Source organism: Zalophus californianus, chromosome 10, assembly GCF_009762305.2.
Source record: "Zalophus californianus isolate mZalCal1 chromosome 10, mZalCal1.pri.v2, whole genome shotgun sequence".
NCBI lineage: Eukaryota > Metazoa > Chordata > Mammalia > Carnivora > Otariidae > Zalophus > Zalophus californianus.
Window position 1 is genome coordinate 96,885,212 of NC_045604.1, and position 15,268 is coordinate 96,900,479.

General features: G+C 51.3%; 2 protein-coding genes across 4 annotated transcripts; one reads left to right on the forward strand and one right to left on the reverse strand.

Annotated features, from left to right (window-relative positions):
* The first annotated feature begins 1,567 nt into the window (after positions 1-1,567).
* On the forward strand, positions 1,568-11,433 carry PHKG2 (phosphorylase kinase catalytic subunit gamma 2). Of its 2 annotated transcripts, none has more exons than XM_027613492.1 (10): positions 1,568-1,732; positions 2,106-2,218; positions 6,551-6,726; positions 6,999-7,053; positions 8,088-8,153; positions 8,244-8,407; positions 10,200-10,290; positions 10,390-10,543; positions 10,616-10,741; positions 10,852-11,428. In XM_027613492.1, exons 2-10 carry the CDS (start codon positions 2,124-2,126, stop codon positions 11,143-11,145), a joined length of 1,221 nt encoding a protein of 406 aa, XP_027469293.1. In that variant the 5' UTR covers positions 1,568-1,732; positions 2,106-2,123; the 3' UTR covers positions 11,146-11,428. The 2 variants fall into 2 exon arrangements, with proteins under 2 accessions (XP_027469293.1, XP_027469292.1); XM_027613491.1 differs by having other exon boundaries at positions 1,677-1,805; positions 10,852-11,433.
* Positions 11,434-11,515: 82 nt separating this feature from the next.
* On the reverse strand, positions 11,516-15,185 carry CCDC189 (coiled-coil domain containing 189). 2 transcript variants are annotated; one of them, XM_027613494.2, is made up of 9 exons: positions 14,881-15,185; positions 14,522-14,553; positions 14,052-14,117; positions 13,718-13,887; positions 13,094-13,164; positions 12,777-12,893; positions 12,625-12,694; positions 12,462-12,545; positions 11,516-11,725 (listed from the first exon to the last, which is right to left on the reverse strand). In XM_027613494.2, exons 1-9 carry the CDS (start codon positions 15,082-15,084, stop codon positions 11,547-11,549), a joined length of 993 nt encoding a protein of 330 aa, XP_027469295.1. In that variant the 5' UTR covers positions 15,085-15,185; the 3' UTR covers positions 11,516-11,546. The 2 variants fall into 2 exon arrangements, with proteins under 2 accessions (XP_027469295.1, XP_027469296.1); XM_027613495.2 differs by lacking the exon at positions 12,462-12,545.
* Positions 15,186-15,268: the final 83 nt, after the last annotated feature.

Below are 15,268 nucleotides of genomic sequence, written 5' to 3' on the forward strand. Positions count from 1 at the left end.
GTATGGTCTCAGATTGTTTTTTAGTTCAATTTGTTTTATCCATTACTGTCATCCTTCTTAAAATATTTGAGGTGTAATTTACATGAAGTAAAGTGCACAGATCTTAAGCGTGTGGCTTGGTGAATGTTTCGTAAGATCCCAACTGTATAATCACCACCTAGGTGAATAGAACATTTCTAGCACATCAGAAGGCTCCCCCATGGCCCTCTCAGTCTCATTATTCTTTTTGTTCCTGATTTTGACCCGTGGAAATTGCATCAACCTGGTTCTTGTGTCCTGATAAGTCCCCACATTTCTTCACTTGCTTTCTGGCATAAATTATTCCAGGCTCATCTTACACTTTCTCTGCTCCAGCCTGGCAACTGGCCATTTCTCCCAAGGAGTCCTGGTTCCTTGAACTGGGGACTGTTACTTTGAAATCAGTATCTAGACTAGCTGTGCTCATTCTCCTGAGATGTTCCTGCTTCTAGGCCCTTTCAGAGGTTAGAGCTAGAAAATACCTATTTTAAATCTGTGTTTAAAATCATATCTCCAGTTTCAATCAGTCATAAGTTTCTTTCTCTCCCTATCTCAAATTCCATAGTCCCACAGTAATAACCTTGGCTGCCAAATACATCAAATGTTTATTCATTTGCAAATATATATAAATATATATTGCTCAATTTCTGAATAATTATCCCATTATACTACCAAACGATAAGCCTACTAAGTAAAGCTAAAGGTTTCTTGCAATTATTTTGTCTTTAGATTGGTGGTATAAAGTCAAAATACTCTGTTGGATTCGTTTTTCTTTTATGATTGTGATCCCAACGTGACATTTCTAAGATAGTTGTTAGAAGGTTAAATGAATTCATTCTGTGCCTCTTTTGCTGGAACATAACTTCCACAAGGGTAAGGACTCGCCTCGCCCCCCTGCTGATAGTTTAGCGTTTAGACTCTCGGCAAATATTTACCTGAATGAGTAGGTGAATGCCAGGGTTAAGCTGTGCACTGAAAAGGCTTATGAAGTAAGTCGCTTCTGGCAATATCTCACAACTCGGCAGGCTTAGAACAGAGTGCGATACTCCCCAAGGCTTATGGGAGGCGGTGGTGGAAGACTGGGAAAACATATAACCCTAGATGGTGAGCGCGAGGGCTTTGGAGGTATTCAAGAATCGGAGCAGCCGGAGGACTAAGAATACACTGCTGGTTGACGGGCCGTGGTTCGTCCACACCAGGAAGCAAGTTGCGGTCCAAGCTGCGGGCTCCGAGCGTTTTAAGAGCTGAAGGCGGCCCCTCAAAGCATGCACTTTGGACCAGGCTGCCAATTTTAAAAAGAGCGGATTTGGATAGTGATGCTAGGAGGGGAATGCGGGAACCATGCCCAAGTCAGGGAACTGGAGGCGCAGCGAGTCCCGCGTCCTAGATACCTAGAAGCCACGCTTCCGGGTAAGCCTAACTTCCGGGTCCCGTTCCGGGCCTCCAAGCCCACTAGTCAACAAGCTCAGCCCCTGCCGTCCTCTGCAGATGCTGTGCGCTGATTGGCTGCATCTGAAGTCCCGCCCCAGCGTCTCAGCCTTAGGTAACTCCGAGCTCCAACGCCCGCGCCAGCCTCGGGACTCTCCGCTTCGTATTGGACTACCAATTTCCAATCGGAAGGGTTTTTGAACCTCAGTCTTCAAGCGGCGCTGCCCATTGGCGGATAGGATGAGGGCGGGGCCTGGGGTCGTTGCCGGTGCCGCCCGGGTGTAAGGTAAGGCACTAGAAGCAAACCCCGCGACAGAGCGGCCTAGCGTCGACCCTGGCTTCTCTCTCCTCCCCCGCGGGTGAGCCTGCGCGAGACCCCGCGCCCCTTCCCAGCGCCCGCCCAAGTGCGCCTGCGCAGCAACAGCCACCAACCAGTCTGTCCCTTCCCTTCTTCCTCCGCACCTTTTCCCTTCCCCTCCCCCGCCCCCTAGGCCCTTTCGTAGGGTCTCCCCAGCCCTGATCCTTCCCCCACCCCGTCCCCATCCCCGAGGATCCTGGCGCCCCAGCCGCAAGGGCTGCGCCTCCGTGAGCCGCGATGTGCGTCCTCCCAGAGCCTGTGGGCCTCACTGCCCTCGCTGCCCTCCGTTTCCTCCACACAGGCCCCCACCACCTTCAGAATGACGCTGGACGTGGGGCCGGAGGATGACCTGCCCGACTGGGTCGCGGCCAAGGAGTTTTACCAGAAGTACGACCCTAAGGACGTCATTGGCAGGTGAGGCTTAAGCCAGGGAAACAGGTCCAGAGAGGTCGGGCCCTAGCCAGAATACAATGTTCCATCTGAGGGCTGGATAGTTCTGAATGGGAACGAACAGTGGTTAGCGGAGGAACATTTGGTGACTAAACTCTTTCTCTGGGTCAATCCCCATTTCTTCCAAGTTCACTCATTTATGTGTTCAACAAACATAGTTAAAGCAACTATGGTCTGCCAGACACAAAGCTAAACACAGGGAGGGTAGAAGAGATGTTTATGCCTTGGAGGTGAAGTGACTAAAGGAGACACATGAGCATTCAAGTAGTATCAGGTTGTGGCATGGGGCTCAGAAAACCACAGCTTTCCACAAGGGGTGATATTTGGGTCTTGAAGGATGAGTAGGAGTTCAGCATGCAGAGAATGGCAGGAAGGCCTCACCTGTAGAGACAGTGGCAGGCACACTTACTCATCCAAGGTTTCCTAAGCACATACAGTGTGCTGGGTGCAATGTGCAAGGCACTGGGGATACACGCCCCACATGTTTTCTGTTCTAGAGTTTGTATTCCAGTGGTAGAGACAGACGATAAAACACAAAAACAAGATAAAGGTCATCATCTGCTTGGGTGAGGGAATGAGAGTGATTAACGGGGCTGAGACTTGAAGGATGGGAATGAACAAGATATATTTGGGGCAGAGGGAACAGCACATGCAAAGGCACAGGCAAGAAAGGGCCTATTCAAGCAATAGGCAGAAGATCATGGTGACTATGGGCGCCTGGGTGGCTCAGATGGTTAAGCGTCTGCCTTCGGCTCAGGTCATGATCCCAGAGTCCTGGGATCGAGTCCCGCATCGGGCTCCCTGCTCCTTGGGAGCCTGCTTCTCCCTCTGCTTCTCTCTCTCTCTCTCTCTCTCTCCCTCCCTCCCTCTCTCTCTCCCTCTGTCTCTCATGAATAAATAAAATCTTTATAAAAAAAAAAAGAAGATCATGGTGACTAGAACCTAGTAAGCGTGGGACAAGTTGGAGAGGTAAATAGAGGTTAGATTATGTAGGGCCTTATGCCATGATAAAGAATTTCGATTTTATTCTAGTGAAACTGGTGGTTTAAAACAGGGCAGTTAACATGGTCTCATTTATAGTTCTGTAATTTGGAGGCTAAGAACTTAGCCGTTCTGTGCCCCAGTTTCACCATTTAGATTGGGAATAAAAATAGACCCTATCTTGTAGGTTGCTGTGAGGATGGGAAGAATTAGTATGGTAGTCTTAGAACACTTCCTGGCACATGGTAAGTGCTCAACACAAGTGTGTTATTACATTTAAAAAAGATCACTCTGGCTCTTGCGTAGAGAATGGATAGGAGGGGAACAAGAACGGATGTGTAGAGACCAGTTAGGAAGCTGTTGATGGATTCAGGCACGAGATGGTGATGGTTTAGGTTTGAATGGTGGTGGTAGAGATGGGGAGAAGTGGATAGATTGAGGTGATGATTTGAAGAGAGACTGATACAGATTTCCTGAGAGACCGGATATGGGCCATAAGAAGGGAAGGAAACAAGAATAATGTCTAAGGTTTGGGTTTGAGCACCTGAGTACCATTTTCTGAAATGAAGAAGGCCAAGGAGGATCGGACTGCCGGGAGGGCCGAGCAAGTCAAGAGTTCAATTTTGGAGACGTGAACTTTGAGATCTCCAACTGGAGCTGTCAAGTAGGTACATGCGTCTGCAACTTGAGAGAGAGCTGGACTAGAGCAATAAATTTGGGAGGCATTAGCATATACGTAGTAGCTGGTGAGAAAATACATGGGGAGAAGTGAAGGGGCCAAGCTGAGGCCCTGGGGCATGTCACCATTAAGGGGTTACAAAAGGAGGAGTCAGCAAGGGAGACTAAGGAGAGAGCATCTCTGAGTTAGAAATAAAAACACAAAAACAATGTGTTTCTAGAAGGTTGGCATGGTCTGCTGTGATCAGTGCTGCTGAGGCCAGGAAAGCAGAAAGGGCTATGACTATTAGATTTGTTCAGACTCCTTTCAGATGGAGATGTTAAAAAGGCCCTTGGGATCAGGAATTCTGGAGAGGAATCAAGGTTTGAGGCAGTGCAGTAGGAGCCATTTGTACAAATGGTACTTAAATCCCCCGGGACTGGATAGAGGTCATCGGGGGAAAGAGTATCTGGAAAAGAAGAGAGCTGAGATCCAAGTCCTAAGCTGATGCAGGGTTTCAGGACCAGGTGAGGCTAGGAGAGCCCTTAGGGAAGAACAGTGGTTCCACTTCCACGGGGCACAGAAAGATCAGTTTTGGAGAAAGCAGGTCAGGGGATAGGGTCCTTTATCATATCATTCCAGCATTACTGTAGTAGCATCATCCCTGGTCTCTATCTTTTCCCTGTGTTTCTCCTGCACAGTGAGTTACCTGCCCACTCTCACTACATGAATTCCCAGAGTACCAGTTTCTTTACGTATAAAGGTCTGAAGCCTTGAAAGAGCTTGCTGCATTCTAGAAATTGGTGATAAGTTGTAAGTCACTGAAGCAAAGATTGAATAGCAGGACATAGCCAAAAATGAGGCTGAAAAGAAACTGAGACCATTTGGTAAAGGCCTTGAATAACAGGTGAAGGAACTGGGATTTGACTTCTATCTTACAGGGAATAGGGAGACAGTATGGATAGAAACCAGTTTTGAGTGCCCTCCATAGTTAACTATATAAGGTTGAAATTATTAGGGCTCACTTAAAAAGAGCACAGTTGCTCCAGGGGTCCTGCTGAGGAATGAGGGAACACAACACTTAGAACTTAGTAGGGCGTTTAAGCTGGAACGTTTTTAAGCCGTGAATGACATAATTGGGGCGGTCATAAGAAGCTCATTCTGGAAGCAGTGCGGTGGATGGGTTGCAGTGGCTGAGGTTGGCAGCAGGGAGATCAGTGGGGAGGCAGTTATGGCTATGGGGGTGGAGTACTAGGAAACATTTGAGAAACAGAATGGAGTGGACTGGCTGGTTGTGGTGGATTTTGATGGAGAGGGAAAAGCCAAGAATCATACCAAGATTTCTTGTTTGGGAGTCTGATTGAATGGTATTACCATTAATGGAGATCAGGGAATTAAAACTGTGTAGTGGCCAAGAGTAAGACAGTAGGAAGTGGTGAGCATTGTAGCAGCTGCGAGGTTCTTGTCCCACTTAAGATAGGAATTCAGAGGGGCGCCTGGAGGTGGCTCAGTCATGCCTTTGGCTCAGGTCATGATCCCAGGGTCCTGGGATCGAGCCCTGCATCAGGCTCTCTGCTCTGCAGGAGGCCTGCTTCTCCCTCTCCCGCTCCCCTTGCTTGTGTTCCCTCTCTTGCTGTGTGTCTCTCTCTGTCAAATAAGTAAATCTTTAAAAAAAAAAAAAAGATAGGAATTCAGATTTGAAAAGAACAACTCACTGACCAAACATAACACATCTGTGGGCTGTGTTTGGCTGGAGGGTCAGTGGTTTACATCTCTTGATGGAACCAGAGATGTGGGTGACAGGCATTCTAAGCAAAGGGAGTTGTGTAAGGGCAAGGAAGCCATGAAGGGCGGCCAGGGAACCAGCACAGGAAATGTGGTGTGAGATCCGATCTTGGAGAGATTTGTACTTAGCCTGAGGTACTTGTAGGGTCATAAGGAATTGGTGACAGATTCCAAGCAAGGAAATACCTGTCTAGGACTTTCTCTTCACCGTGCCAAATGGGCTTTTCTGCCTCTGCCTCATGTCTTTCGACATCTCTTCAAGATGTTGTTGTCTACATTTTCAGAGCCAACAAAGCGGAAGTCCAGAGACCTTATATCAGCGGGTCACTTGGAGGTTAATTAGTGGCACATATGGGGCCTACACCAAGGTCTCCTGATTCACAGCTTTGATCTTCCAGTCAATGGTCTGATATTTATTTGGACCCTCTTACACTTGAGGTATTGTAGGAGCACTTTGGGATTTGGATGGCGTAATCAGGGAAGTGTTGAGTAAAATTTGGAGGGAGCCTTAGATCATTTCTTCCTGCTTTCTCCTTGTGGGGTTCCAGGAGGAGGGGCAGGTTCTGGGGCTCAGTGTGGAAAGGACCTGCCTAGGCTTCTCCATGCAGAGAATGGCAGAGATTGGATTCAAACCCAGGACCCCCCCACCTGTCTTCCCTGTGAGCTTTGTGTTGCACCTTGCTGGGTACCCAGGTTGCTTGCTGAGGCTACTGTGAAGCTGCTGTAGGCCAGGGTGAGCCTTGGGAGGCTGCCTTGTTGTTCACAAGGGTCTTCAGAATATGGTGCAGTGGGTATGAGGATGGCAGGGCTCCATTCTGTGTGGAAATGAGAGAGCAGGAGGCCCTGACTCGGGTGTGGTCTGACTCTGGCAGAGGAGTGAGCTCCGTGGTACGCCGTTGTGTTCATCGAGCTACTGGCCAGGAGTTTGCGGTGAAGATCATGGAGGTGACAGCTGAGCGACTGAGTCCTGAACAGCTAGAGGAGGTGCGAGAAGCCACGCGGCGAGAGACGCACATCCTTCGCCAGGTCGCCGGCCACCCCCACATCAGTGAGGCTGCATTCCCTGCTCCTGTTAGCTGACAGCCACCTCCTGGCCCTGCCCACAGCCCAGTTCCCCCAACACTGCCTCCATGCCTCTGCTCCCTTCGCCATGGCTCCACTCCACCTCAAAGTGTGGCCAGCCTTTGGGTCCCTACTGCCTCCTTTTGGTTCTCCTTCCTTCCCAGTAACAGCCCACTGCCACCTCGGGGTGGAAAGCCCCTTTAACATGTATCCGCTCCTTTCCATCTCCGTATCTCTGCCTTTCTGCCTCTTTCCCAGTCACTCTCATCGATTCCTACGAGTCTTCTAGCTTCATGTTCCTGGTGTTTGACCTGTGAGTATCTCCCTGCCCTGATCTGAGAAGCTTCCTCCTCCTCCCCCTCCGTGCATGGCCCCAGCCTGACAGCACAGTGGGCTAAGACTACCCTGCTCACACTTTCCTGTGTGCCCGAGGCTCGGGCCCCTCTCCCCAGGTGCCCTGATGAGGCAAGTTCTTCCAGAGTGTTCATGACCAGCCAATTAAAAAGGGTTTTCATGACCCCCTGGGGTCACTGTCCCAGTCCCCCACGGTTATAAGATTGGCAGGGAAGACTGAAGAGCTGACCACTTACCAACAGATTCTCGCTCCCTTGTCTCTTGCTGTTTAACACCCTACGTGGTGTTTGTCTCTGCCCATCAGTTCATTTCCTGGTTAGTCTGAATCCAAGTGTGAGATGTTCTACAATATAACGTAAACCAGTGCAAAGGTACTTCAAAAGAGAATGGTTTAAATAGCAAATATTTAAGAGACCCCTAGAAAAATTTCACAAAGTCTGCATACAGAATGACCCTCTGCAAAAGTTGTGTGGGGGGGGGAGGTAGGAAGTGTCTGTCACCTCATCATGCAATTTTGCAGAACAATTATATGCCCCCAAACAACACCTGATTTCAAGGATTGATGTGGAGTTGCAATTATAAACTCAGTTTTTAAAGACAAGATAAAAATAAAGTCCTATTCAACTTTTTTGCTGTTATTAACTGTGAAATTTTGGTCCATGGTCTAAATAGATGCACTTTAAAAGGTCCCTCTTTGAATATAATTAGTCTCAGATAATAATGAGGACCTCCTATAAATTATTGTTCCAAGAAGGCACTTATCTTGCTAACATAGCACCCTCCTGGCAGAGTGCATATATTTTGACTGCCAACCCCCTGGGCCAAACTGCCCCTGGCATCCAGTTCACTCTTGGAGCACTCTAATCGCTCAAGAAAAAACAAAGAGGACTCTCTCTTCACCGGCCTCTTCCGTGGTATTTTCTGTGAGCACTGGCTTATTTTCTCAGCCCCCATGTAAGGTACACCTACCTCCCAACCCCTCCTATCCCTTAGGATGCGGAAGGGAGAGCTGTTTGACTATCTCACAGAGAAGGTGGCCCTCTCAGAAAAGGAAACCAGGTAACGACTGAGCCTGCAGTCCGTGGGGTGATGAGGGGGCGGGGCGGGGTAGGGAGGGAGAAGCAGAGGAGGAGACTGCGCCTCCCCCAGGTCCATCATGAGGTCTCTGCTGGAAGCAGTGAGCTTTCTCCATGCGAACAACATTGTACACCGAGACCTGAAGCCCGAGAATATTCTCCTAGATGACAATATGCAGATCCGACTTTCAGATTTTGGGTTCTCCTGCCACTTGGAACCTGGCGAGAAGCTTCGAGGTGAGGGGGCTTCGTGCCCTAAGAGGCTTGGGAGGGAAGGAGACCCAGGCCTGAGGCTGGTTAGCTGGGTCTGACAATCAAGTACCCAGGTACCAAGAAAAGGGGAGAAGTCAGTGAGCACTTGCCAGGTACCCTCTGTGTGCAAAGCCTTGGGTGCGTCTCAGAGTGGGTTTCCTGGTCTGGGCGGGGGAGGGGACAGAGACAAGTGTGCAGGTCGTGCTACATAGCAGGCAAGGGACCATGCAAGGGGAAGCTGGGAGGGAGGAGCACCTGATTCAGCTGGAGGGACCCACAGAGGACGGGGCTCCGGAGCTGGGCCTGTCCCCTGAGGAAGATGGGGGAGAGGGGATAACAGGCCTCAGCTGTGTGTTTGGCTTTTGGTGCAGACAGGACCACAGCGTGCTGCTTAGGTGCTAGGAAGAGCCCGCTGTGGCCAGACAGTGGTGCTCAGCTGCTGCACCCAATGTTAATCCATTTGTTGTGACAGAAATATTTTTAGTGCACATGGAAAACTTCACAAAGTTGCTGGACTCCCCAGAGCTGTTAACATCCTACTTTCTCTCCCTCAGTGGCTTTGCGTTGTGCTATTAACAGCTAATGTTCACTGGCACCACACTAAATCTTTATACAGCTGGGTTCTCTAGATCCTCTCGACAACTCTGAGAGAGTGTCTGGATCACCATTTTATAAATGGGCTTAAAGAGATAAGGGGACTTGCCCACAGTCAGGTAGCTGGGACTTGAACTTGGACAGTCGGACTCCAGAGCCCATGTTCGTAACCTATGGACTTAACACGTTTGTCTTGCAGATGCTGTGCTTTGTTTCCCTTTGGGCTTCCCCATACACTTTTCCCCGTTCTGGAACCATCTTTGCCCCTGCCCCACACCACCCTTGGCCTTGGCTTTGAGTTCAGGTTTCCCTTTAAAGCTCCAGGTTGGGTTAGATCCCCTGCTTTCTCTTCTTGTATCTTCTCCCTTCAGGACACACCTCTTACTCTATTATTTCTTGTTTGCTTTCTGGTAGACAGTATGGTAAGGGCACATCTAATTCACTGGCATCTAGTATGGTGCCTGGTACGTGGTGGGCATTCTTAAATACTTTTTATAGGAATGAATTTCCCAGGGGAGTCAGGCCTATTAAGGCCTATTAAGATTTCTTGGAAGTATGCCACAATTCAGCAATTGCTGGGATGGAAGAATTGGTGCCTGAAGTGGTAGAAGCAGCTACAAATAACACACTTGGATCAAGTCGGGGAGGGCTCTGTGCTGCAGGAGCTAGACTTGAGCCTGAGGCCATATGGGGGGGGCAGCCAGGGAAAGGTTTTAAATAAGGGACTTACCTAGTGTGTGCCTTAAGAAATCCCATATTCCCACTCATTCTCCTTGGGTTTGAGTGGTGATTCCACTACACAGAATAGCGATCATAAGCGGAGGAATCGATTTGGGCAGAAAGAAACAGAAAAGAGTGAAGATTTGTTTTCTGTGTGTATTATGCACATAAAAATGTGACAAAAGGTTGTGTAAGGAGTGGGTGGGTGGGTTAGAGGTGGCAAAAGATATGGTGGGGTAGGACCTTGAAGTCAATCTGAAAATCAGGTTTTCCCAGGAAGGCCTCCAGGAACCTTGGGGCATACTTGAGTTGTTCAGCAGGGATAGGGGCTAGGTCATCCCTTAGGGGAGGGCGGGCAGGAACAGAATGGGAACACTTAGGGCCCTGGCAGGGTTGAGGCTCCAGCAGAGGTTTGGAGTGAGTTAGCTGGTGGCATTCATCAATCTCAGCCCTCTCTCCCCAGAGTTGTGTGGGACCCCAGGGTACCTAGCACCAGAGATCCTTAAATGCTCCATGGATGAAACCCACCCCGGCTACGGCAAGGAGGTCGACCTGTGAGTTTCTGGTCTCCCTACTTTCTTCCTCCTTTGTGTCCCATCTTTTAACACATCTGCCTGGCACCTAGTCCTGCCTGACTCTGCTCTCTTTCCCAGCTGGGCCTGTGGGGTGATTTTGTTTACACTCCTGGCTGGCTCACCACCATTCTGGCACCGACGCCAGATCCTGATGTTACGCATGATCATGGAGGGCCAATACCAGTTTAGTTCGCCCGAGTGGGATGACCGTTCCAACACCGTCAAAGACCTGGTGAGCTGGGGCCATGAGAGGGCTAGGAAGGAGGTCCAAGAGCTGCCTTTCATGCTCTGGGGTTTCCCCTAGATCTCAAAGCTGCTCCAGGTGGATCCTGAGGAGCGCCTGACAGCTGAGCAAGCCCTCCAGCACCCCTTCTTTGAGCGCTGTGAAGGCAGCCAACCCTGGAACCTCACCCCTCGCCAGCGGTTCCGGGTAAGCCTGAGAGCATCAGGGTCTGGGCCTGCTCCTCTGTCCCGCGATCTTTTTCCTGTGGTGGCTGCTCCACTGGAGCTCACACTGCCCGCCCCCCCCCCCCCCCCCAGGTGGCAGTGTGGACCGTGCTTGCTGCTGGACGAGTGGCCTTAAGCACCCAGCGTGTCCGGCCACTGACCAAGAGCGCACTGCTGAGGGACCCTTACGCACTGCGGCCAGTGCGGCGCCTCATTGACAGCTGTGCCTTCCGGCTCTACGGGCACTGGGTGAAGAAAGGTGAGCAACAGAACCGAGCCGCCCTCTTCCAGCACCAGCCCCCTGGGCCTTTTCCCATCCTGGGCCCTGAAGAGGAGGGGGACTCAGCTGCTATCACTGAGGAGGATGCCATGCTGGCACTGGGCTAGCACTTCGGCCCCGGGGAACCCCAGAGTGCAAGACTCTCCAGGAGGAGGGTTTTTATCATTCCAGCCCTTCTGGGCTTTGGCCTCAGGCCCCCCCTGCCTGGCCAGGCCCACCACTGCTCATACCACCATAAAGACCAGCCATGTACACCTGTCCCCACCAGCCAGGACTTTGGGATCAGAGCTGAGGGGGAAGGCAGTCGCGCGCAACAGCATGCCTGGCCTTGTCAATGCTGCCTCTGCTGCATTTGCAATAAAATCTGCACGCCGGAGGGAGACAGTGCCTGGTGTCTGGTGTCCAGCTTCGTCAGGGGAGCCCAGAAGGTGCTCGGGAGGCGGGGGGGTGGGGGGGGCGGGGATGGGGCTGCTCTGCCCCCGCCCTTTATTGGGGAAAATGCTGGGGGTCACTTGGTCTTGTTCTTGCCTTTGCCGGAAGGTAGCTGGAAGGGCTGCTCTAGTGTGGTCAACTTGCTGCTGAGCCTTTCCTCGCTGGCCTGGAGCCGCTCCTCCATCAGCTGTTGGAGCTGCCTCAGCTCTTTGTTCATCTGGGTCCTGATGTAGGCTTGCAGGATGGAGACCTGGCCTGCCGGGGGCAGGGAGCAAGGGGCAGGTGAGCAGAGATGCTGTGGGGCTACACAGGTGGCAGGGTAGCTTCAGTTCAGGAAAGGCCAGCTAACCCTTCTGTGGAGAGAGATGGGGGGGACTGGCCAGGCTGGACTCTCTGGGTTGCTGATCAGCAGATAAGTGACTTTAGCAGGTGATTTCATCTTTGCATACCTCAGTTTCCTCCTGTGTACAGTGTAGATAGTGATAGCACCTAGTGCCTAGGCCTGAAGGAAGATTAAATGTAAAATGCTTAAAACAGGGCCTGCCTGGCACCACAGTATTGCCAAATATGTGCCGGCTGTCATTGTTTTTTTTTAATTTTTTTAAAGATTATTAGAGAGAGAGAGAGAGAGAGAGAGAGAGTGTGCGCACATGCACATACGAGCAGGAGGGACAGAAGGAGAGGGAGAGAATCTCAAGCAGACTCCGTGAGCTGTGAGCTCGTGACCTGAGCTGAAACCAAGCATCGGCTGCTTAACCCACTGCGCCACCCAGGTGCCCCCGTCATCGGTTTTATAATGATCCTTTCCTGGAGCTCCTGCCTCACCCCCAGCAGCTGCACTCTTATTACCTGTTTGTCACCTTGGACTTCTGCATAAGGAATCATTTGGAGAAAGGACACTGTACCTAAAACAGACCTGAAGTCCTGATATGGTCTAAACCCTTCATTTTATGCCTGCCCAAAGTCACAGGGGACCCTAACCCATCCTCACTTGGCTCTGGCTCTGGCAGGACCGCTGTTTCTGGTTCCTCCTGCGGGGTGACTGCCTGCTCCTTCGCCTCCTCGCCGCCTTTCTCTGCAGGCCGGAAGCAGGAGGAGGCTTCAGCCCCAGCCCCAGCCCCAGCCCCAGCCCCAGCCCCAGCCCTCTCCCTTACCTGTCTCATCGTCTTGCCAGAGCTTGGGTGGCTGTAGCCCCATGTAAGTCAAAGATAGATCCAGCCGCACCTGGGAAGAGGGAGGAGGAGAGAGGCTGAGAGGAGGACATCTGCAGTGAGTGAACTGGGGAGATGAAAAGTGGCCTTCGTACCTGGGGTGTGAAGACATATTTGTAGAGCTTGAAGTGGCGGAAGTAGGTGTTGACCACATAATCTGCCAGGGCCAGCAGCTGTTCCTCCCTAAAGAGGTTGATACTGAAGGGGGGCCGCTGCGGGGATGAGTGGGAGTTAGACGACTGACCACCTCCAGGCACCCTGACCTTTTCTCCAAGTGCCCAGCCGTTTAGGAGCAGGGATTACCCCCTGCAGCCTTCAGAGGAAGATGAGGGTGATGAGTGTGAGAGAGGACAGGAGACAGGGCTAGACCTTCTCTGTGGGATACTGAAGATCCCGTTTCAGGGGAACTGACCTTGACTCCGTGGCAAAAAAGGACACTGGTGAAGTAGCGGTAACACTCCTCCACGTTGCCCAAGGGGGTTGCTGGGAGGGAAAGCAAGATGTGACAAGGGAGTCCCCTCCCAGATAATCATTCATTTCACTCACTCACCAGCTACTTATTGAGCATGAGCCTCGGAAATTAACAGATCTAAGTTTAAGTCCTTACTTGTTTCATTAACTCACTCAACAGATAGTACCGCAGTGCACTGTTCTAGGCACTGAACAAGACAGACGAGGTCCTGCCCTTAAGTGACATACAATAAAACAAGAAATACATGATTTCAGCTCTTGTTAAACATTCTGCAGGAAATCAGTTCCAGGAATGAAGTGGGAGGTGGAGGAGGAGCTATTTTATTGAGCACTGTCTTTATATTTACGTATATTAGCTACAGTATTCCTCAGAACAATCTCAAAGTTGGTGCTGTCACCACACAAATTGTCACAAGTTACGGTGTGGGTGTCATTACAATAGTGCTTGTAATGACAGAACAAAGATTCCAGGTGGTAATCCATTACTGCTTCCTGTGGTCACTTGTGCCATCCCAGCTTCCACTGTCCCCTGGGCTCAAACCCTTTGGTAGCCGCCACCTCTCACCAACACAGGCCTTGTGAAGATCTTGGAGCAGGGCACAAACTGTCGATGTCTGTTCCAGTGAGAAGCCATGCTGGCGGCAGAAGAGGAGTGCGTGGGAGAAGAGGTCCAGGGTGATGGCATCCCGCAGGCTTTGCTCAGGATAGCTTAGCCCCAAGAGCTCAGCTAGCACCCTTGGGAGGGAAGACAGGAAGGCAGGCCTGAGCCAGCCCCCCTTTACCACCCCACACTGGTGCACCACGTGCTCTGGAGCCGGGCATTCATGCCTTCCCCACCCAGCCCCCTCAGCCTTCCCCAGGAGCCAGCGCTTTTGCTCTTCCCTGTCCCACCCCCATACTCCCTCATCTCCTCAGTGTTGGCTGTCTTCTCCAGCCTGTGCATGGAATGGATGTCCAGGTACTTCCTGTCATAAGAAAAGAGGAGAAAAGGTGTTTGTGGCCATCAGGCATTAGTCTCATGAGAAGGCTGTGATGGCTAGAGCACTGGACTGGGAACCAGGAGACCTGAGTTTGAGGGTTAAGCCCTTCCACTGCCCTCTCTGGGCAAGTCACTTCCTCTCTGGGTGTAACTTTCTCCATCTTTAAATAAGGGATATGGCTTAAAAGAACTCTTAACGATCCTCTTCATTTATAAAGCTGAGGATTAGGAAACTTGAGTTCTTGTCTCTGCCACTCCCCCTGTGGCTTCAGTGTCTCCCTTTATACAGTGCTCCATAGGAGTTGATACTGCATTTACATCCTTAGTCTTCTTCCCAACCTCCCTCTTTGGACTGGGCAGGCAGGAAACCCCAAGATTCTTCACACTCACCACATGCAGATACGGGGCTGGGGCAACGGGGGCTGCGGAAAGAAAACGGAATGGGCAGGCGGAGCTGTGCCGTCCCGGGCCCCAGCCCCTGACCCGTCCGGAATCTCCAGCTGGCCTGAGAACCCGCTAACTTGCCTTCTCATTTTAAGGATTATGTACGAGCAACACTGGCAGGCCAGGCTTCAAAAGGCCCTAAGTACTATTCATGAGCATTTAACAATCGGAGTCACACACCCCAGCCTCTTCACCAAGGCACCCAGGAAATGTCTTGAACGTTAATAAACATAACGACGGGTGACGCCCTGCCGCGCAGCCCTTTTATAAACATTCATGAGCGGACCACTCTGTCCCATCCTCACCGGGAACAAGTTGGCTGCAGGATCTTCATCCGCTTCTATCGAGGCCGCGGTTCTGGACTCGGTCCGCACACCTGTTACCATCCGCGTGACGGACCCATCCACTGAGCTAAGGTCCTCCTGGGGTTCCCGCTGCAGTTCTGAGGGCTGTTCAAGCTCCGACTGTATCTTCAGTGCCATGAATTGGCTGGACTTCTGGCGGATCATCTCGCTCTTCCTAGCCGCGGCTCACCACAGGCTGTGTCCCGCCCGAGTCCTGGGAATGCCGGTTCTTGAGCCTCGACTGTCAAGTCCTCCCTCCAGCGACGCCTCAGCCAATCTACGCCGCAGAGAGGCCTCGTGCAGCCAATCCGCAGGGAGCGTCTCCCTCCGTCTCAACGGCGACCGTTGC